Below are 23,235 nucleotides of genomic sequence, written 5' to 3' on the forward strand. Positions count from 1 at the left end.
AAGACAATAAGACACCTGATGACTGTAAGGCATGACAACTGCACAACAGACAAGTATATATATATATGCTATAGAAATGAGTCGCTAGAATAAACTTTGCTTATCTGACTATTCGAAAGACAAGATTACAGATAACAACATTTCTAGTCAGAAAGCAATATTACTGTCAGTTTGCTTCTGATACAAGCTGGAAAATGATTTTATTTGATTCCACATGGATGGTCAATTATATCTAAGCCTATAATTTTCGTTTTTCTTTTTTATTAAGCTGACTGCACACATCTCTGTCTTCTAAAAATGGAAAGTAGCAGAAAGCAATTAATCTGACATCCTGAACTGCCACTACTCTATATTTTTGCTCACTATTTATGAGAAAGTAAATTGACCAGAAAATTTGCCGTGCATGGTCTGACCAGTTGTTGAGCTCAAAAAGAGTGTGAATATGCAGCTTAATAATATCTCTTTGGGGAATACAGGGAGAGGAGATTTTTCATATTCAGTTAAACACCCCTCAAATCAAATGCAGTCTGAAGTCTTAACCACTAATGATGCAACCATAAAAAAAAAATCGCTTCTCAAAGTTAGATTCTTTTGGACGAAATGAAAATTAATCTTCTAATGGCAAACAAATTGGAGCCTTGGCTTCACAGTATACCCCCTGACTCCTTCTCTGCATTGCCGGCCCCCTATTACATGTCAGCATCTGTCAGGATGATCCCTCTGGAGGCCTGTGGAATGGCTCAAGCAACAGCACATCATTATTCACAAACTGCAGGGTGGGGATGCGATTATGAATCGATTTGGCTGACACGTTCAGTCTCAGCAACTCCTGTTTGTGCCCATTTTCGCCGCTGGGAATTTTTCCAAGAGCAATCTGCGCGACATACCTTTGCTCAAGGGTATAACAGCAGTGACCAGGTGGGAAACGAACCCACTGCCTTTCAGTTATCTAGCCAGAGCCCTGATCACAGCTCCTTACTTACTGCAGTGGCAGCAGCAGTACTATTCACAGACAACAGAGAAGGGTTAATTGGCAGAACCAGTGCAGGGCTGGGGGGAGGTTACTTTCTTTCATCCTTTCATCAGCATTATTCTCCCCTTCCTTCTTTCCCTCTTCCCCGAAATTACTTCCAGATGGGGGTCCATGAGTGCCAATTGCGTGAAGGCACAGCACTGGGATGGCCTCAGCGGCCTGCCAGCGGTTTGTCAAGGAACTTTTCCACTAAGCCTTCCAGTAATTCTGTACAAATTTCCCAAAAGAAAACCAGAATTCCTTCTTTTAATTACCGAGAAAACACAAATCTGACTCATCCCATATTCCCAACTGGAGCTGCTTTATCAACATGCCTGTGAGCAAATTGGGGAAAAAAAAGCAAAACAACAAAAGCAATTTGGAAAAAAAAATAATTCCAGGAAATAAAGGGCTATAGCAGGCAATACATTTTGATAGCTCAATGTTTAATTACATGCAATTAATGGAGACAATAATTCTATTTCCATGGCAGAAAAAAAGTCAGGTGGATTCTTTCAGAGTATAGATATGTGCCCTCAGTGCACAGCTGTCAATAACAAAGGACAAACATTTCTAGCAATCTGTGCAACGCTGCTGTTACTACTTAAAATGTACTAGTGCTTTCTGAATTTCATTAACTGCCAAACACATTTATTTTGTAACTGAATGTGACCATAGTACATCCCGCAAATAACCAGCTAACAAAGATTGCTTGTATTTCTTCATATCACTGACCTAATGCATTCAGCATTCATTAAAGAAAAACGGCTAATCATTTGAAGATGTAAGAAAAATGCACATTTGTTTGTTGTGACAGCCATATAACCCCAAGAAAACAAGGGAGCATAACTGATTACTAATACGATTTTGGTCTGATACGTTTGACTGGTTGAGTCTAATTAAATAATTAATTCAAAAACGTTGTTTCATAATAATAATCTAGAGCTTTTCTGGAAACTCTGAAAACACTTTACAGGTAATGGGGATCCCCTCCACCACTATCAATATGTAGCCCCCACCTGGATGATGTGACAGCAGCCAAAGTTCATCCAGTACGCTCATCACACACCAGCTATCAATGAAGAGGCAGCAAAGTAACGAATCCAGTTCATACATGGCGATTATTAAGGGGCTATGATTGGTAAAGGCCAGGGGGCCAGGACACTGGTGTTAACACCCCTACTCTTTTCGAGAGACATCCGAATATTGCTTCAAGGTCAGGGTGAACAATTCACAATGAAGAACGTGACGATATGGTTATAATGTGGTATGCTGTTGCTGGTTGCTGCCTTGTCTTCTGCGCTTTTGTTACTGGTAATGTTTTTTTTTTATTCATACCTGTGGTGACGGATCACTCCCGTAAAAATCTGATTAAGGACTAAAGGGAATGGGCTTCTATCTGAGATTGTGAATGAATATAAAAATAAAAAATAAACATTCTTGGCAACAAGATAACGCCTCTTACACCTCGTTTGTCTCCGAATTCGATATCTACCCAAGGAAGTAAGACACCTCCTTCCCCAACTCTGACAGAATGACACTTCTAATCAATAATGAACTCCAATACTCTCTAAGGGACATCGCTGGCCATCACACATGTTGTGGTAAGATCACCCCATGCGTACAAAATCAAGAAGGCATCTGTCAGAGCTTAGTCTTTTCCTTATACTTCTGACAAGGTTCCCATAATTGGAAGATTATTAGATTATCTGTGTGATTTTTCCAGATATGGTCACAGCCACCTGATTTTTAATTTTTCAAAGAATAAAAAAAGATCAAAGCCAGGCTAGCTATGAGCTTAGGATTTTGATCTTAGCTTACCTTGATTTTTTTTGCTATATATGCCATATATATATAGTGTAATAATTTATCAACACACATTTATTTTGGAAACTGGCATATGAACTCAAACACCAAGGGTGTTAAACTACTTTACAATGTTTTGGAAATGCACACATTATTAAACAATATGAACTTTGTAATGCCTAAAAAACGCCTAAAACACGATACACACAACCACAGGTATAGGTATACAGGTATAGCCTTGAAACATTATGACTGTGAAATGTATTTAAAAACTATACAGACAACCATAAAAAATACCAACTTCAATCCAGCTGGGACACTTAATTAGGCCAAAGCATGATAATTTTTATGTTGCTACATGTGAGAAGCAACACTTGAAACGAAGACGGTTGTGTCTGGATTATATACAGAGTAAGGTGATAAAAAGGTAACATCTTAGAAAAAGAACATATAAGGATGTCACATTGCACATATTTAAAGTATAAGTTGGTCTTTAGTTCATATATCTAGCATATACCTTAAATTATACTATTAGAGAAAATGTGCAGTCAAAACAACACATTCACGGCCATAAAAACATTACCTTCCCTTGTGACTAACTTTCTCATTCAAATGGCACCTCTGTGTTCATTTGTGCGTGTACAGTAAAGTGAAATTATTTAAACGGGATCGTACCACATGACAGAATACCAGACTTGGCCAAAACTGCTGAAGATCACAAAAGCAGCTTTACTCCATTCTGACATTCGAATCCCCAAGGCTAAACCAGCCCAAATAGTCTCCCAGAGTGAAAATCATCGGCCTAGGTCCGAAAGGCTTCCCTGGAGCCAGATCACACAGCATAGTGTTTCCTAACACACTCCTACACAAATATTAATGCTGAAGAGATCTGAGCAACTTTAGTACAGGAGCCAGACAGGATATGACTTCATCAGAAGCCATGCTAAGCTCTCAGATGGAGCCTAAAAAGAGCACAAATCTCAGCAACTCTGTCCATTAAGTCCTACTGTTACCAGCTGGGGCTGAATTATTAAGAAGAGAGTTGTTCAATAATGTTGAGGGCGCTGCACATTACCCAATGCAATGGGGAATTACATCACTCCAGCTTGGAAAAGCAGAACTCACATCTGCAATCACGGAAGGCACGCATTTGTGCCTTTTTTCCCTGTAAAATTAGACTCGCATCGCACTCCCACACCGGCAAGAAATTGACCAGAGTCAGCAAGTGGGAGAAATGTGGCGAGAGCTTCTCCGATGTCTTGCGGACAGAACAAAATTCATTTAAAATTCCTGCTCTGGATTAAAATTCTGGCCTAAAGTACTGAAGAGCTGAGACCTGGCTGCCCAATGACATATAAAACTCTTGCTGGTTGTGTCACACCAATAAGACAACAGTATGGTTTAAGTAGGTTTGCTTTTCATCCCTGGGTTTTGGCTCAATCCCTGCCAAGGGCATATATGAGTTCTATTTTTGCTTTGATCTGGCATCTAATATACCCATTGTGTTAAATTAAAGGTTTGGTGCATAAAAGGTACAGGTTTTTACATTACAGTCACTCATAGAAATTCTTTGAAACAATTTTGGAAACTCCTTCCAAATTCGTAATTCTGAGAACACCTTTGCCAACAACATGGTTACACACACAACGTATGCGATATATGATATGGTGCAGTTAACAACTTGTAGATGAAAAATATAAGATTTTACAAAAACTGTAGTTTTTTTAAATTATTTTTTATCAGGGCCTCAAGGTTGATGCAGTACCTAACCATTTCATGCTTCCAAAGAGTAGGCCCTGTTTTCACAAAGCACAGAACAGAGAGTAGACACATACAGAGCCTGGAACAATCTGCAGTATCCTGTCTCTCAGAACATCCATCAACAGCATCCACAGAAAAGAACTGTATAGACATAAAGCATATCATAAACCTATCAGGCTTCATCTAGGGAACTGCCAATAAAAAGAAAGACTTCCTGTCTTGAAAGACAAATAGTCCTGATGAGAAATACCCTAACATAATTAACATAACACACCTTGTTTTAAAGGAAACTAACCCATTAATGTCTAATAAACATATTTGTGGAACTCTGTTTTTTACCAATTTCCTGCCCAAAAAAACATGTTTAATTTTATGTGGAATTAGGAAACTGTTCATTAAGGTCACTCCCAATTCAACCACTGGTTTGTCTTATGAACGTAGTGCAGTTAGTAATCTCACCCCCATTTTCCCATGCTTTTGACAAAGCTGGATAACGATGACATCGGTTTATGTGACAACCTGTATCAATGAAAGCCACAGCCCTCTCAGTACACAAACTAACAAAAAAAACAATCTGGGTCTCATTAATCCTCAGTGATTATAGTGAACCAGGGGATTATGATCTTTTCCTGTAGTTGCTGTAATTTAATTGTTGTTTTTTATGTGTTGTAAATACCAGCTGGGCTACAAAACACCAGTAACCTAACTTCCCTTTAATTATCAGTACTGGTCAAACGTAACTCTTTTTTTACAACGTTCCACAACCTAATATCCTGTTGCGGAGAGAATGCTACTATGCGTCATTATGTCTTAAACCAGATTTACCCCCTTTTGAAAAGATATCGCAAAATATGTTCACAGTTATTATAAAAAGACATAATTGCATGTACTCTCATCACCTTTTGGAAAGATAAGGACAAGGAGGACTCTGGGAAATGGGTCAGAATAAACAGCTGTTACCATAAATGTTTCTGTAACTATAAGTAACTGCAGTGTTCATTATCATTGTTTAAAGTAATTAAACATATCAACAGGTTCAGTTAGACCCAAATGCTGTGAACTGTTGTAAACTTCACCAGCTGACTCATTTGCTTTTTACAGACTGTAATACAATCTTAGAAAACAGATTTATTCCTTAGCTGCATTCTCTTTTCCACAATTAAAAACAGTTCCAAAAAAACAAAGTCTGAACAAAGCAAGCTATTTTCGCTTTGTTCCCTTAATAAAAAAAATCAATACCAAGTACGTACTTCGAAATAAATACCAGCTGGCTTCTGGACTGAAGCAGCACCACAAATTTGATGTTTGCGAGTCTTCAAAGAGTATCTCGCCTTTGGGCTGTGATACGTCACCAAGGTCTTGTACAGCAAACCAAGGACACCATTTCCTGTACATCACAATCAAATGTTCTTTTCCACTTGTCATGTCCAGTTACTTACAACCGTGTATCACATAAATTACACAAAGATTAAAAGAAAGTCTTATTTTCAGATGCTCAAATCACGCTGAATCAGAGATGGCCAACTTCAGTGCACACAGGTAATATTTTCATTGCACCAATTAATTAAACTAATTATTGATATACTGTAAGAAGCTTAATTGCTTGTTCTTTTTTATTTTGTCGACATTTGCTAACCAAAAGCTATTCCTCCTTCTGGGAGGTGTGGAAACGTCCATGCAAAAAAGTGCAATTCGTCAATTTTCCAGAAGGTGGCAGTAAAAAAGATCGGTCCAAACGACTATGGTTTTGTCTTGTTTTGAGAAAATACGTAAATTATCTGTTTACCAGATTACAGTAACATAAAATATCTGTCTTTCGTTACTGTAGTTAACCACATTTTTAAGAGTAGCGCTGCTCTTAAATCACACTGAATATCAAAATGCTTTTATAATGGCTTATGTCTTAAAACACACTGATCATTTGGCACAGAAGAAGTGTAAAATGCCACGCAGTCTAAAAAAATATTATTGAACATCTGGAGTTTCAGATTAACCGTAGGGATTTATTTCCAAATGTAAAGTCAGACTTGAACTACAATTTTTGTCATTTTTGCTCCCTACTTTTAACAAAAGAAGCACTTTCAATATTGTTCAACATGGTCAGTTCAGGAAAAAAACAGCTGTCTTGAGATTTTTCTGTTAAGTTTTTTATCTATAAAACGCAGCTGTAAATGCTGACAGAGAGGTAGTTTTAGGATTTCTATCGTGCAGTCTATAATAAAATGAGCTGTTTGATGCCATAAACAAAACACTAAGAAAAATCAAATCGTTCTAAAATTAATTGATAAATCAAGAGCACATTTCATTCAGCTATAGAAAACTTAGGACAAATACAAGGAAAAATAAGGCACATTCGAAAATTATTTTAAAAGGAGTACAATGATCTGCTAGAGGCAAAAGCGATGCTAAAACAGTTAAAGACAGAAAGAAAGGAATATTGAAATGTTGGCAAAAATAAATATCAAAAGGTTTTTCCAGTACTCCAACCGCAAAAAAAAACATTACTGATGATGTGAAATGTATCTGGGACAATCAGGGACATGTCTACATAAAGAAACATGGCAGATGTATTAAATGAGTATTTCACTTGGATGTTCATTAAGACGTCAATAACACGCCTCAGAAGCAAAAGGACAAAGCTCTTTGTTAAAAAGTATTAACATAGAGCCTCTGCTCATTTGATAGATTACAATCCAATTCCTCGTCAGTCCATCATTATTCTAAAAGAATTACCATTCTAATTAAAACATACTGAAAATATAAACTAAACTGTTACAAATTCCTATCTGGAAACACTTAATAGACACCATGAGTTAAATATTTGAAAGACATAGAGCTTAGTGTATAGTGCACACGTCTGCATGCAACTCATTAACTCTGTAGCTTCATTTTTTCACTAATAGAACAACTTACATGTCAAGCTCTGTCTGGGATGCGATTACAGTCAGCACAATATTTTTGAAAACAGCTGACCTTCACATCCACCTACTCAGCCACCTGCCATATTGTATTTTGTTTTAGGTGTCAATAAAGCCTATGAGATAAAGTTGACTGCTTGAAAAAAAGATATATTCAACTAGGCTTTACAATTATAATGATGACCTAATTTCAGTTATGTAATAAAGTTTAGAGGTTTAGCATTCCTTTAGAATTATGCTAAGCAGTATTGGTCAAAACGTTAAGATGCCTACATAGTATCTACCATCATGAATTGGTTTGGAGAATCTTCAAACCTTCGTCAGACATGTTTTGAAATGAACTGCACATAGTTTTGTGGTGAAACAAAAATGTAGATAGCTTAAAAACAATAATATTAATTTAATGATCTGTCACGCATGGTTTTATTTGACTGAAATACGTCTATTTTGGCCATAAGTACATAACACACTGACCAGTATTTTGGATGATTTTTGTAAACCTCTGGTGCACAGAATTTCTCCTTTGAGCGTGTTACTTTGTCATGCCAAGTTAACTTGTTTCCAGCACTAGTCATTACAAGACACTTGCATTAAACCTGAATCCCATATTAAATGTATAAGCCAGACATAATCCAATTTTCTGTGTTCACTTTCCCTTATTTTTAAAGTAATTAAAGGTGTGGGACTGTTATTATGGGAAAATCAGACTGGAATTTATTAATACCACCTTTGCATTGCAAATTAAATAAATATCCATCTGTTTCAGATTAGTCCTCAATTAAAGTTAATTGAAACAATATATACTAATGTGGTACTTATTTGATCCTGATTGTGTTACCACTATTTATTCTTTACAGAGAGTTGTATACTAAACCAGCAAGTAATAATCCTACAACTGTATTAATTTCTGTTCTTTTACAAGGGTTTTGGAGCTATTTCTCATATGCTGTAAAAGCATTTTTAGAGGTCGTACTAAACTGATGTCGTAAAAAAACATTGTTTTTTTAAATAATATATTTTATTTTCTACATTTTTGTAGAACTGGGGACATGCCAGACACACGCTGATATTAAGTCTGTCTTCTTGAAATACGTTTCTCCTATAGGAACTAGTAAAACACAAATCACAATAAATTATTCCATGAACACTGGCAAAGGGCTTTGTTACTTTGGCCAAGAATGTCTCAGGGCCTATTATGATTTCCAGCTCACCTCTAATGCAAGAACTCATTTGCTTTTAATGAGCACGCTTATCTATTTTCTAAATAGTTTTAATTTTTTTAGCATGGATATTTTCATAATTGCTCAACTATTTTGTCTCATCTGTACATACATTCATTCATTAGTTATTTAGAGATGTTGAATTTGTGGATAAAAGGGAAAAATGGTCAGTATACCAACCAGCAAGTTACTAATGTTTCATCTAAACACAGTAGAAGAAAATTCTACATAACACCCATCCATTTTCATTTCCTCCTTAGTCCAATATAGAGTCACGCTGAGCTCAGGGTCTAATCAAGCAGCAAACAAGACCAGATAGAATACACCCTCGATAGGACACCAGTTTATTGAAGGACATCCACACACATGTATGTGGGAAATCATTTAGAGACACCAGTTAACCTAACCAGCACCTGTTTGGACTGTAGATGGAAACCAGCACACTTGAAGAAAACCTGTGTTCCCATAGGGAGAACATGCAAACTCAATGCATGTAATAAACAATATTTATTATTATTTAAAATATTAATGTGTGGCCAAAGATTAATCTAAAATGGAATTTGTTCAACTTGGGCTCATGAGGTACAAAGCTTGGCCACAGTACTGAGGTTAAACCTTCTGCCCCAGTTTTTCGATAACATGTGCGATGCCCCACATTGAGAATCTTAGTGAGGAGTCCAAGAACAGGCAAAAAGATCATATCCATCGTCAATTTATGAGAAGCCTACAATTACCACTAAAGATTTTTTTAAGAACTTAGAAAACAAGTCTTCCTCAGCAAGCCTTTCCAAGATGTTTTTTTTTTGGCCTGCTGGTATGCAGAGCAAAGAAAAAAAAGAAAATTCCGCAGCTCTAGTCTTCTCAGGACTGTTAGACAGATGTCCAGATTACATGTCTGTCTAATTTGAAACAGAATCAAATTCTGGTATTGATTAAAAGCAAATCAGTCCTGTAACGGGCTGCTTAAATGAAGAAAATAAAGCATACAAAATATTCAAGTACTGTATATACAGAGAGTTAGCGAGAGAGGCAAGGAAGAATAGATGGAGAGAAAGACAGATAAACAGATAATCGCTAAGACACAAATCGCAAAGCTTAATGTGTAGATAGACCCAAAGCTGTTCAAGTGCAGAGAGGAAAAGAGCTGGATGTTGTTTTTGTGTACGTTGCTGTTTAAATTCTCTGGAGGTCAACCCGTCACTTAGTCTTCGATTTTCTCTAAAAGTCATGTCATGCAGAGTCATGTCAATGGAGTTTCACTGCAAGATCTAGCCCATCCATTACAGAAGAGGTCTAGGCAACTTGTTGTCATCTTTACTTAAGACTGTTGATAGTAGTTATAATGACTGCGGTAATAAACTGCGGTCTTGTAGAATGTGTGAACTTCAGTTTTTCTATTCCTTTTTATTCTAAATTCTTTCTATTAGCTTTCTAACCACATTCTCTCATTCCTCTATTTAGAAAGCCAAGACTTAAGTCTTAAGACTCAGATATGTTTGACTGTATGTTTTATTGAGTTAACACTTCCCAAAAATTCCAACTTTTAATATAACATTCAAGAAAACAATATGCATGCTAGTAATTATCCCATCACTAGAAGCAACATATCCACATTTTGAAAATGACAGATCATATGGGTATCCCTATTATTTTGTGAGTCTCATTAAATTTCAAGTGGTTGCTGGTTGCAAATGGATGGATGGAATATGAGCAGCACATTACCGCAATTATTTGTTTTCCCAATCTCCTCTCCACACACAGCCCACTGTGAACAAAACCTTCTTGTTGCATAGGCACAAACTGTCAAACTGTTTGTTTCCCATGCCTGTGAACAATCAGACAGTCTAGGACCTTCAATATTCTCACACCCTTCTGTTAACAATCTTAAGGGCGGTGTACTTCATCCAGTATCCTCTAGGTGGCGGCACTAGTGTTATACCGACCATGTCCCCCTCCTTCTGAAGGCTGCACTCGGTATTCTGCTCACGTCTTTGCCGTCACTTAAATCACCCCAGCCGCTGTGCTACTTACCAGCCAGGGCTACACTTCCCCCTCCTCTGCAATATTGGAAATGATAGCAATTTAGACTAAGTGTATCAAGTATCAGTCTCATGTCAGGAAATAATAACCCACCAATCAAATCGAATTTAAGTGAAACGGAAGAAAATGAAATATAATTCAGCCCAGATCCAGTGTCGGACACATGCTAATAGTTACCCATTTAAACAGACACAATCTCCACTGTGTTGAGCATGTGATGTGCCCACCAGCTGCTTTCACAACTGAACTCTGCCATGTCTGGTCTGTTATTTTAATGGCATGGTGAGCAGGAGTGCTTTACCTGCTGAGTCCTAGCACCACACATATCTGGCTCTTTTTAATCAGTAAGCATCCACAGACAAGAGATATACAGTCGATTACCACCCTGACCTAGTGTAATGTGTTTCATTTGCATGTTCTTTTAACTCTGCAATGCTGACAAAGCTGACAGCCTTTGTAGTCACTGGAAAACCGACGATACTGATGGAACCCACAAAAGCCCTGACTGCGCCTTTGAAGTCCTTCTGAAAAGAACCGGCAAAACAAACTCTCGCCAAAAACGAACATTACACCCTGCTTCTCCCCAAAACCTACCTTACTGACTAAAAAAAAAAAGAATTACATGCGTGAGAGGTTCACAAGTTAGAAAAAGATAAAACACAACTTAGTTAGGGCGTATAACCAATGGTTACAACAAGTCACAAATTTTTCATCCTCTTACAGTGAGGCCCATAGAGCCGTGACTTGTGAAGAAGAGCAAAAGATACATTAAAGCAATGTCACATAGAAATGTCATACACATGTAGAGCCAGCATAGGTCTGAGGTTGGTAGAGGAGGCTATAAGGGATTGCTACTGAGAGTTCAGGTTGCAATTCTTTGAAGTGAACAACCTCCTTTTCCTGTGTGATTGCTGTGTGCTGGGGTTCATTTTCATGACTTGGTCTGTTTAGTTTATGTGTGCAACTGTATCCCTTTACTGCTTGTACAATGAACACTTATAGTATCTTCTAGAAGATCAAAAGTATTCAATATCGTATACTGGCCCTGGTAATTATCAGTAAAATAACTGAGGAGCTGGTTACTCCAAAACTCTTTGGTGGAGTGGGCTGGCAGACTGTCTAGCCTTGCTCTGGATAGCATACAAAATGTTAAGAACCATGTTTTAACTTCTACCAGCAAAACTATAAACTGACAATTACTTTTGATACAAGTCTTACAACTCAATTGTTTTTCCATTCCAAAACGTTACGAGCTCATAAAGGTTTTTAAGCCTGTACTCCCAAATAAATGTGAGAAATTTCAGGGGATTTTTTTTTTCAGAATATCATTCAAACAAGTGTCCTGCAGACAAGTTATAGCGACAGCTAGTGATAGACATTTTTTCAGTTATTCCTGAGAAAGTGCAAGAACAATCAATATTCTTCCCAGATGCTCCAAAATTTAGGTTATTAAGTTTTTGGAATGCTTTGCATGTGAATATTACAGGACAATGAAAAAGTTTATATTTTTCTGTTCGTTTTAAAATTGATTTATTAGAAGTATTGGATATACTTTTTGTTTTCAGGCAACTCAATGAGACAAAGAGCTTCATTAGAAATATAAACCGCACACAAGCAGAGCAGAAAATGAAATGTTTATTTAGCCACAAAGCAGTATTTCTGTTCTCTGTTGTCAGCTCAAAAAAGTAATTCATTTACTTTTTATTTGAATAAATAGTGCAGTGTGCGCTATACAATAACAACTATTTAAGATGTAAAACAGAAAATTCTGTGTATAGCCAAAATACCAGCAATTCCAGATATACTGTATACAGGCATCTAACGAGACCCACAACAATGTCATTAAAACAGAAACAGAAACCTCACCTTAAAAACTACCATATACCATTTGGACCCAAATCCGTGATTTACTCTCATAATTCGCCCCGGGAAATGTTAATAACAAATTATAGGTAATTCTTCTCTATATGCCAATCTCCTTTTTTCACAGTAAATCTATATTCATATTTATGGGAACCATATGCCTCCAATTTTGGAAATGTTAAAATAGGACTTGTTTAAGGAAGACCACTATGCATGTTTTTTTCTTATTTCATTGTTCTTAAAATTGTTTGACATTTGCAAATGTTATTTTGGCAGTTGATAATGTCTGGAACTAAATGAGCAAAAAAATCCAAATTAAATCGAATCACATATAAATTGATACAAATGTGGAATATGGATTACAGCCACAGTCATATGAACGATATGAAGTGATTACTCTTTAAGATAACAGGGTCATATAGTTTCACAAAGATGTGTGACTGATGTTATCCTTTGTGCCTGTTACAGCTTAAACTCAAATACTGGTTTTGAAGTCTTTAGATCAAAAGCTTAGTCTCAATAGTCACAGTTTACCATAGATTGTAAAGGGTATTGACTTTTTCTTTCATCTTCCATTTGTTGTATTGACAAACCCTTATTTTTATTTTGAAATCACTGGTGGTCTGATACACAATTTAACAACCAAACGTAAAGAGCTAAGTCAAAGGGTTTAGGCCAAGAAACGACATTTTGATGCCTGCCAAACGAAGCTCCTGATGTAGTTTTTAAAACCGTCTTCAATGGAAAAAGAGCTGTCACACACAAAAACAATATAAAACATCCGAACAGAAGAAACAACACCTTCATTTGAACCAAAAGAAACGTTAAAACCAAACAAATTCCCTTTGCTCCCTTGTTCTCCTATTTATGCCTGTCATGCGTAAGTAACAAGTTGTAAATTGGTTAAACTGTGCTTTTAGTTTATGGTTCAATTTGACACATTATTATTATAGCAGGGTCTGATGGTACAATGAAAAGCATATTGCTTGCTAACTTTTTTTTTGCATGCTACATTAAAAAAAAAGTGAACCACAAAACTTCCAAAACAAAGTTCAAAGTGCTGGTGAACACAATCTCACGGGATTCACGTCAGTAGCATCAATGTCTTCTGAGCTGCCATTTTCTTCATTACTGTAAGTCTGCTATTATGATTGTCTGCAGCCACCTCTCATCAAATGTGCTGTAAAAGCAAGTTCTTATAAAGACTGACAACGAGCTCTGTGGGGCAGGGGCCTTCTCATCAATTAAATGTTTTCTGACTGAGGAATTATTTTATATTGATGTCATTCCAACAATTACTCACAATCAGCATGGCAAATCAGTACAATTCCCTTCTGAACTACTCTTTGCTTTCTCTCTGCAAAACAAGTCAGACTTCAAAGACACCAAAAGTATGTTTTGATCAGGTAGAGCCGGTTTTTAAAATTACAATTTACCATGATTCATTACATCTCACATGATTGGATTCTGCAGTTTGGTGCCCCTATTAAATTAAGACATATTGCATTGCCCATGATCCCTTCCCAGAATCCTGGGCTGTACTCCATTTATCAACAATCTTGCCAAAAGAGAGGCCAACTCGCTGACTTTCTCAAGAGATTTTTTTAAGGGATATGAAGGGTAATTGAGTTGAGTGACATTAAAGTAATATCATAAATAATCTGGCACATGTCCCAGAATATATTGAGGGAAAGCTTTGATAAAGCAGAAAAAAGAAATGTATCGACAAGATATAACCTTCATAGTTAACAGCATAAGACAAACTGATGTTTCCAAGCTTGGCAAAACAGCAGCAACACTGCTCAGAAACAATAGGGCTTTTGCTAAATGCAGTTCTGTTACCTTTAACAACAGGCATTAAAAACCTTCTTGAGGGAATAAAATTGGCCAAGTTTTAAAGTGTAAGGAAACATTGTGCAATTGGCATCTACAAATGTTTCATCTTGCACTTGTCAAAGCAGACAAGCAGATGACATCAGTTGATACAGTGATAAGAGCGAAATACTAAAGTCCCAAACGAACCTGTCAACAAACAGCACAAGAAAGTTCAAGCAACAAATTTTTAAATTACCCCCTTTTGTATACTAATTTTTACTTCATTTTTAATCATTTGTACAGTATTTCAATGAGGCTAACCATGGCCATAACCCCCTCATAGACACAACACAACCCGATAAAACACCATGCATAAAACCATAAAACAAAATAAATCTCACACACATGCCAGGACTACTGTCACTGAGCTTCATCTACAGAAAGTCCTTGTTAGGTTTCAAGACCCATCATTTTCACCTGGCTTGTCTTTAACTGGAGTCCTGCTCTGAGCTAAAACTACTGTACGTCTTGCTATGAACCACTACACATAACTGAACATTACTGTGTGCCTGTAATGTAACTTGCACAGGTGGTTGCAAAAGGATCATGCATTTTGTGTTGTGTAATGTTTATGAAGGAGTTACAGCCGTGGTTCATAGCCTCCTTCCAGTAAAATGTTACCCCAAAAAGCAACTCAACCTGGAAATTTCTTGATTATCTCTTACCTTCTCAAACTCTCTCAGGGTGTGTGTTTGTAGAGGAGGGCCTTTCTCTGTCTCATCACTCAGAAAATCTGTCAAATCAAAAATTGAACGGTCAAAGGTCAAGGTCAATAAAATTCTAAGTAAGTCAAGAAGAGGCAGAAATGGATGAGAATATGCATGGATGTCTTGTCAGGAAAGAAAGCCTAAAGAGAGCAAGAAAGTATGTTTAAATGATGAAAATTAAAACGTACAGTGTTGTTGAAACCTTGACCTTCACACTTGATGGTATTTCTAATAACACAGCGGGAAAGTCCAAAGTCATTTGAAGTGTTCGACTTCAAATAGCTGGAGTTTAAACACATGCTTTTTAAACTGCATCAGCAAAACCTGATCAATGGCTGTATGCATGATGCTTCAAGCTTAGCTGTGTTACCTCTCAGTGTGGATCAAATTATTTTTCTTTCTCATGAAATAAAATTTGACAAGCTGGTACTGCTTTTTGCCATATGGCAAATGATTGTGAAAGAACAAAAAAATAAATACATTCCAGGAAAAACTCACAGAGATACAATGATGTGGCCTTACTGAACAGTCCCATAGGGCATAATCACAGTTATACTGGCAACAATTAAACATCTTACAGTTCCTAAAATTCACTACACGGCATCATTAAACATTATTAAAAACAGTTAAATGTGTACTGGTGGAAGGTTTGCAGTTTGATTGGCACCTGGGAGGGTTTTCAAATTGCTCAACATTGGTATGTACTCTGTAGTTAGAATTATCAAACACATAGCCAGACAAAACTGGAACTCAAGGAGCCAAAGTTTATTTTATGCTAACCCCATATTCATTACAATATGCTCACTTCATGCAAAATTACAGCTGAATAACAGGAGTCCCTTAATAACTGAAATAAATTGGACTAGTTGCGTGCTGTTATTTTGTTTTTTGCCAGTGTCCCATTAAATGATATAATTTCTTCAACATATACAGTATGAGACACAGAAGTACAGCAAAAAACAAATCATTTCCAAACAGTTTCCTCTTTCAAACTCTCAACTGTCCTTGACAATTAAACATAAGAAATTAAATACCCAGGTCTGAGAGAATGACATGGAATTCCAGAACAGAGAAAACATATGGAAATAGACTCCATATCAGTCCTGTAGGCAGCAACTGTTTTTTTCTGGACACACAAAGAGAAAGTACAGTTCTCACCTGTCATGTGGCTCATGTTCCGTGTCAAGAACTCTCTGTTTTCCAGGTAATCCCTGCAATACAGATATCCAGATAAGCCGGAGCAATTCAAGTTATACACAAGACTTTATAATCTAAAATTTGCCTCCTACTGAAGGATGACACAGGGCATGTGGTATCATGGAAAAACCAAAACTATCTGTCACCTGATTTGTTGATTCACAAGTACTTCATTTCAGGCCCTATCACTTACATGATTCTGACTAAGTCACACAGTTACAGCATACTACTGGGGATGATTTTTATCTTCCAGTGGTCATGCTCATACCTTCAATGTACCATCGTTTAAAAAATAGACATTAGTCTCATGCTAATCGGTTAAAAGGTGACAAAACCAATGCAAATGTGAATCCTGCCATACAGGTTGATATTTTCATATGGATGACAGAAACAACCTAGAAGACTTCAGTTAGTGAAGCTAAATAAGTGTTTTAGGGTTATAGGTTATGCAAGCACCAACAATATATAATTTTCACTGATAAGAGTGATACATTTCGAAATTATTCCATGACACTTTTTTCAGTTTAGGACTACCCTACTATTATTTTAGTTGGCTATGGGCAACATAACAAATATAACATATATATGTGATATAAATTATATATGCCAGAATGAAATAAAAACTTAATTGTTTCCGAGTATGCTATTTTAGATACATCTGTAATGCATGCAGTTTTCAATCTGTAAGACAATCTTTAAAAATGTTTGGTAGGCATGTTATGTGTCAAGTAAAATAACTTTTCAAAGTTATTTTATACCCTGAGCTGAACAACATGAAACAATTTTTCTATTATGCAAGATGAACATATTGTTGACGATTAAAATACAAGTTAAAGGAAAGCTGCATCTTTGAAACTTTTGTGGTAACTATCATGTCTGTTCAACAGGTTTACATAAACAGTAGGTCACATTGAACTCACAGCCAAATTAGCTACAAAAATGTTATTTGTGGTCATAACTCAAAACATATCAATACCTCATATCTTCATGTAGAAGGTGAGTAACTTACACTCACACTAAAAGTATAATAATGTAAAATCATGAAATAACATAGTCTGATAAGGTAGTGTCCATTATCTCATACTATAAAGTAACTTCTAACTCCTTAGAATATCCACTCCAAGTTCTAACTTAATACCTCGGACCTAAGATTCAAAAGCACCCTGGGTGCTTGTTGTAAAACCCCTAAACAGAGAGACATTAAGAGCAATATATGTAAAATAATAAAGAGTTGAATACACAGCTTTCAACGTTAGCTTTGTCTGCAATATCACACTCAAGAGGATTTATGCAACAACAGCCAAAAAGAAGTCCTGGAAGAATCCTGTCTCAGGAGAAGAGTCGTTGTCTTTGGAAAAAACTCCCGAGACAAGATTCTTCTCCTTGACCTACCATCATGGGCTGCCAGACTAGCAGTTAGTAACCTGAGATGCTGCAGCTGGGTGTCAGGCAGTAGCCTAACCAGAGGTCACAGTTAAATTAGATTAGGTCCATTAGAAGCTCAGCACATATCCACAGCTCTCCCTTGACTTGTGCACTTCTGTGACTGATGCACACCCTCGGAACCACGAGCGATCCCAATTGGCTTTGAAGCCACAAACTGAGAAGATGCTCTTTGTTATCTTGCTTTCTGAGACACCGTAGGGGGTGCACTTTTTAAAAGGCCCCCCAAACCACCATAAAAGCATCAGCTGCTAAGTCACACTGCTTGAATGCTGTATGCTATGTGCCAGCAAATTGTTTCAAACACTTCTGCACCTGCTAGGACAGACAAAGACCAAGAAAAGGAAAACAATTCTCCCCAAAGGCAGACATTTCTAGGCTTTAAGTATATCACCTTACCAGTTTATATTCACTGAATACAAACCCCCTGTTAGCTCAGTCTTGGTTTATTTTGCATGCAATAATCAAGAAATAATAGTTCAAATGTGTAATTAACTGCCTTTTTACCACATGACACAGTTGTCTGAATTCCAATTGATCGGGAAGCTGGAGAGAAAATGTAATTTGGCCCATAAAGGCTCAGACCCCAATGTCAACTTAATTGTCCACCCTGCTGTTCATAATTAAAAATTAATAACCCACTCAGCATGTGGATGTATCTCAGTAATGAGAACTATCAACATCTGCACAGGAACATTATTAAATGTCCTATGAAACACTCAAAACATTTAAGAAATTAACTTACATATACCTTTCATTGTAATCACAGTAAAAACTACAGCATATTTCTTATAGTTTCTGAATATGCCTTAAGGTCTTTTACAAAAAAGGCCCTCAGATGGAACATTTTCACAACTTTATAAGCTTCCCTGACTTTATATATAAGTATCAACAAATAAAAGTGACATGAAACCGTGTGCAAGGCTTTTTTTAACACATCTGTTTTGAAAACTGACTGTCCTTTCCTTGCCTTAATTTAAAAACAAATATGCTCTTCACTAAACAACTAAAAGGGATCTAAAACTTTTTTTAAAACAACCATATAAAAGCATCCAATAACACATATGTAGACATATATAATGCTTTAAGAACAGATTATGTATCTGTACACACAGATATATGTTAAGATGCTTAAAGTATTGCTCAGAAACCTTTCTCTAAAGAATTACAGGAAGCAAGTCTAAGAGCACAGCTCAGTGTGCCCTGTTTATCACTTACTCTACAGATTATTTTCCATTTTTCGTACTAACAGTTGTGGAACACTCACCTTCCAAAGTATACTTCAGAACACTGGTCTCCAGTGATGAAATCATAAGCACAAGGAACAAAAGCGAATTTCCACCAAGGATAATGACAGTCGTTCATATGCGCTTAATTGAACATTACCAGTAACGTTCTTCCCTGCCTCCTTCTTTAAAGCTGTTTTGGTGATACCCAAATTAGTGGGTGGTATTTCATAAAATCAAGGAATGAAAAACAAAAGTATTTTGACGTGGCAGGCTGGAGTCAAGGTACAGTAAGCCCTGAGTATCAAGCCATGGGCTGACCAGTTTTAAAGAGAAGGTCTGTAGGTAGATGAATGGCAGCTGTGTTCCTGAGGGCTGCTAAGTAGCCCAATGAAATGAGCCTGTGTTTGAGCAGAGCCTTCTTGTCAGGGCATGAAATGCAAACATTTTACTTTACTTAAATTTTAGAGTAAAAAAAAAAATGAACCACCAGCTTTCAACAAGGTGGAGCACATCCTGTAGAGCACAACACATACTCACAGGTTCAGACCTGCCCCTGGCTCGGGTAATAGTACGTTTTAAGCAAATGGTAGCATTCAGAAACAAATCTCGCTGCCTTGAGTATAAGAATCAACATTGAACAGCAAAGGACCAGAGCAGCCTTCCAGCAATGCCATTATCAAATGAGGATTTAATTAGGATTTATAATTTAACATTTATTGGCAACATTATTCCACATCAAAAAAGTATACCTAAGAACGTACAGTATACATTGAGAAAAGGGAATTTTCAAAACTCTGTGTTTATCTAGCAGTTTGGGGTTTGTTTTAAAAACAGACACAACACATAATTACGCAATGTATCACTTTTATACTGTCATCTTCTACAGAGGCCAGTATTAAACATTACTAAGCCTATGACTCAGAAATTCCTGTTGGATACCATTTGCCTGTTCGATGCTCTTTTTAAGGACCTGGGAGTGGCTCTGAAAAATTCCTCACAAACACTGAAGATAAAGCAATGGAAAGTAAGCAAACAGGAAGGGGAATTACAACTGCCCTAGCACATCCTGACTACCCATGAGTGATAGCTATAAATGGTGTAGATTCCCTGCAAGTTAATATTAAGTATCTCACTGCTGCAACATTCTTTCAGCGATGTTTTATTTCGTTTTATAATAGGGAACTGAAAGAGTTTTTTTTATAAGTCATTGAACTACAGCCTCACAACATTTAACTTCTTATTGCCTTTGTACAACACTTGCACAACTCTCTTTTGGTGAAGATCGCTTACATTTAACAAGGAAAGCTGTAGCTCTGAGCCTTGACATTTCACTTTAAAAATATCTGGGCATGTCCTTGAAGATTATATACAGTGTATGTGCAGCTTGCCATATAGATATTTTTATTTGGTCATCCTAGATTCCCCCTCTGAAGTTAACACATGCTACACTGCTACTAAGAGAAATCCATACGTTCTCAGAGAACCTTCTTAGTATTACAATGAGCAGCACAGGAGTTTTTTGCCCATTAATGTGTCAAAGAACATTTTTTCTAGTCTACAGATGATTCATGGAGATTTTGTCTAGATGGGCTTTAAAAAAGCATGGTGCGAGTTTAACCCTAGTATTATAGTGACCCTGTAATTACCTTGACTGCAGGCTGGAGGCTTGCCTCTCTCCTACTGTTTGAACAGCTGTTTATACCCAGCTGTTTTAGTGGCCTACCACTGAACACTCTTCACTCTCCTTGATCATAGAAGGCACCCAAACAGCAGAGCAGGCCATCCTTCAAAACTCATTTATACTGTGCTGTACTTTGTTAAACTTGCATTGTTTATTTCTAAAACTGGTCAACTAGGGCAGAAAGGATAATACTCTTTCCTCAATACTAATACCATCTGCATTTTGCTAAGCACATGCAGTCCAGCCTTCAGCTGGGACCAACTGATTAAAAACAGGATGACTTCCTTTACTTTAAGTTTGAAAGTTGCTTACTAATGAACTCATTTTACAGTTTCACCATTCTCTCTGTGACTAACATTAACTCACCAAAATGTGTATTTGTTGTGTCCATCAGAGATTACTGAATTGCAAGAGATCAGAACTGATAAACGATATGACATTAATCCAAAATGGGGGAATTGTCTAATTCAAATCAAGAAATATCCCTCAGAATGAATCTTGAGATCCAATTCGTGTGTATATATATAGGTCTTCCCCTTGACTAGTCTTGATTAAATTGCTTGAATGCTGAATTGCTGAATGAACTGTGAAAATGTACGGTATTATATGCCGACAGCAAATGAATACAAAATATAATATAAATACAATATTAAATCTAGATGTGTTTTTGGTATATATGATTACAATCGAATTAATTTACTCTCAGTGTATTCGTACAACGATGTCGCAAAAAGATTTTTGAGTCTGTCCATCACTGCTTTCCTTCACCTGAGGGCCGGAGCCACGTGACTTGTTGCCCACTGGCGCTCCACGCTTTCCACGGCGCGTGCTTTGCAAGGAATTGTTTCTGCTCAGCGACCAGCTCGGTCCGTATTGGAACCAGTAATACTCGAAACGAGAGTCTACAGTACATTTTGTAATGCCGAATCTGCACTTTCCTGCTCTGAAAAGAATCTTAAATCGTGCAGGAGCGAATACATGCCACCAGCCACTGTATCTAACATACGTGTTCATAAACTATATTGAACAAACAAACAAGACAATAATAATACAATGTGTAGAAGCTTAGAAATAATCATTTTTTGACAATATGCACCTACTAGCTTCAGCTACCTTATACAAAGCTGGCATTAGGGCCCAGAAGACAACAAGACAAACGCATTTTCCGTACTGTAGGTATGCTGTACACACAATAGAATATTATAATATCGTTGATTTACAAAAGGAAGACAAACACTGAGAAACAATGTTTATGCCCGTTTCTGATTCTTGACAAATAACGGTGCTTTGTGACATGCAGTAATAAAAGCATATGCCAAGCTTACCTTTCATTACAATATGGTTGTATTTTATTGCATGCGAGGACTCTTACCTTCCCAATCCTTTCCAAGACTGCTCATGATTAGCAATCCGATCCATGCCAATGAAATATGGGGTAGCCTTTTAGGATACCCCAACTCTTCACATCATGCGGCTATTAATCCGTGCGCAAGGTCCGGTGAAGCAGAAGGGATGCATTGTTCTGCTTCCAGCTGTATTTTCAGGCCGAAAGATGCTGCTCGGAAGTGAACTATGGATGCAGCATTTATTTCATTGTCACACAACCCCCACAACCCCCATCTTAATTACGCATGCAGCCTGATTTCACACGCGTCTTCGGTCCCTGGCTGTTAAGGTCTGCTATTGCACCTTTAAATCAAAGCAATTCAGCCGAGACCTTGGACACAGCAATTGCGAACGACAGAAGGTACTGTTATGCATGAACAGCCGGCTACAGACCACAGCCTGTCTTTCAAATAGGTGTAAGATATTTGCATTTCTGTTAAACCGTAAAGAGAAGCATGGGGGGCATTGTTAAGTTAGTTTAATTACTTTTGAAATAAAACATATTGTTGTAACATGTTTTGTTATATTTTATTTATAGTTACACAGCTTTAAACGTGCACACCAACACCTGTTAAAACATTGACCTACATTTATCCCAGCACCCGGGATTGAAAATAATGGTTCAGCATGTTCAATGGAAAACACGCATTTGTTATTTAACAGGCAGTAGTGTTCATCGTCGTTAGTTTTGGGGGTACACCACTGGAAATATATATATTAGAAATTCATAGATATTTATCTCTTTCGAGCAAGCTCGATGTTTAATTCATATTGAATTAATCATCATCATCATCATCATCATTATTATCATCGTGACTTGATGACAGGTGAATAGAGCGCATACCTGTTCAGTTCAGTTTATTGTCGTGTGTACAAGTGCAACAAATGCTTATTTACATGTACTGTATGCTCCACTACAAAAACATTAAGGAACCCTCCCCCCCAAAAAAAAAAAAAACAAAAACAAAAAAACAACATAAACATAGATTAGCAGCAGCAACAATAAGTTAAATAACACACAACCTAAAGGCACACCATTTTAAACATCTGCCTTAGCAGAAGCTAACAAGAAAAAAAGGGAATTAATTCCAAACTCC

General features: G+C 37.0%; 1 protein-coding gene across 2 annotated transcripts in view; it reads right to left on the reverse strand.

Moving 5' to 3' along the window:
- pde4dip (phosphodiesterase 4D interacting protein) overlaps positions 1-22,315 on the reverse strand; it is a 92,189-nt gene extending 69,874 nt beyond the window's left edge. The window contains exons 1-3 of one of the 2 annotated variants that reach the window (XM_069194063.1): positions 22,125-22,315; positions 16,361-16,413; positions 15,161-15,228 (exon numbers count right to left, since the gene is read on the reverse strand). In XM_069194063.1, the coding sequence (XP_069050164.1) occupies positions 15,161-15,228; positions 16,361-16,413; positions 22,125-22,171 (168 nt within the window). In that variant the 5' untranslated portion in view covers positions 22,172-22,315. Of the gene's footprint in view, positions 1-15,160; positions 15,229-16,360; positions 16,414-19,109; positions 19,223-22,124 lie in introns of those variants that run through there. The other variant, XM_069194062.1, reaches the window with a different exon arrangement.
- Positions 22,316-23,235: the final 920 nt, after the last annotated feature.

Source organism: Lepisosteus oculatus, chromosome 9 (assembly GCF_040954835.1).
Source record: "Lepisosteus oculatus isolate fLepOcu1 chromosome 9, fLepOcu1.hap2, whole genome shotgun sequence".
In the NCBI taxonomy this organism is placed as follows: domain Eukaryota; kingdom Metazoa; phylum Chordata; class Actinopteri; order Semionotiformes; family Lepisosteidae; genus Lepisosteus; species Lepisosteus oculatus.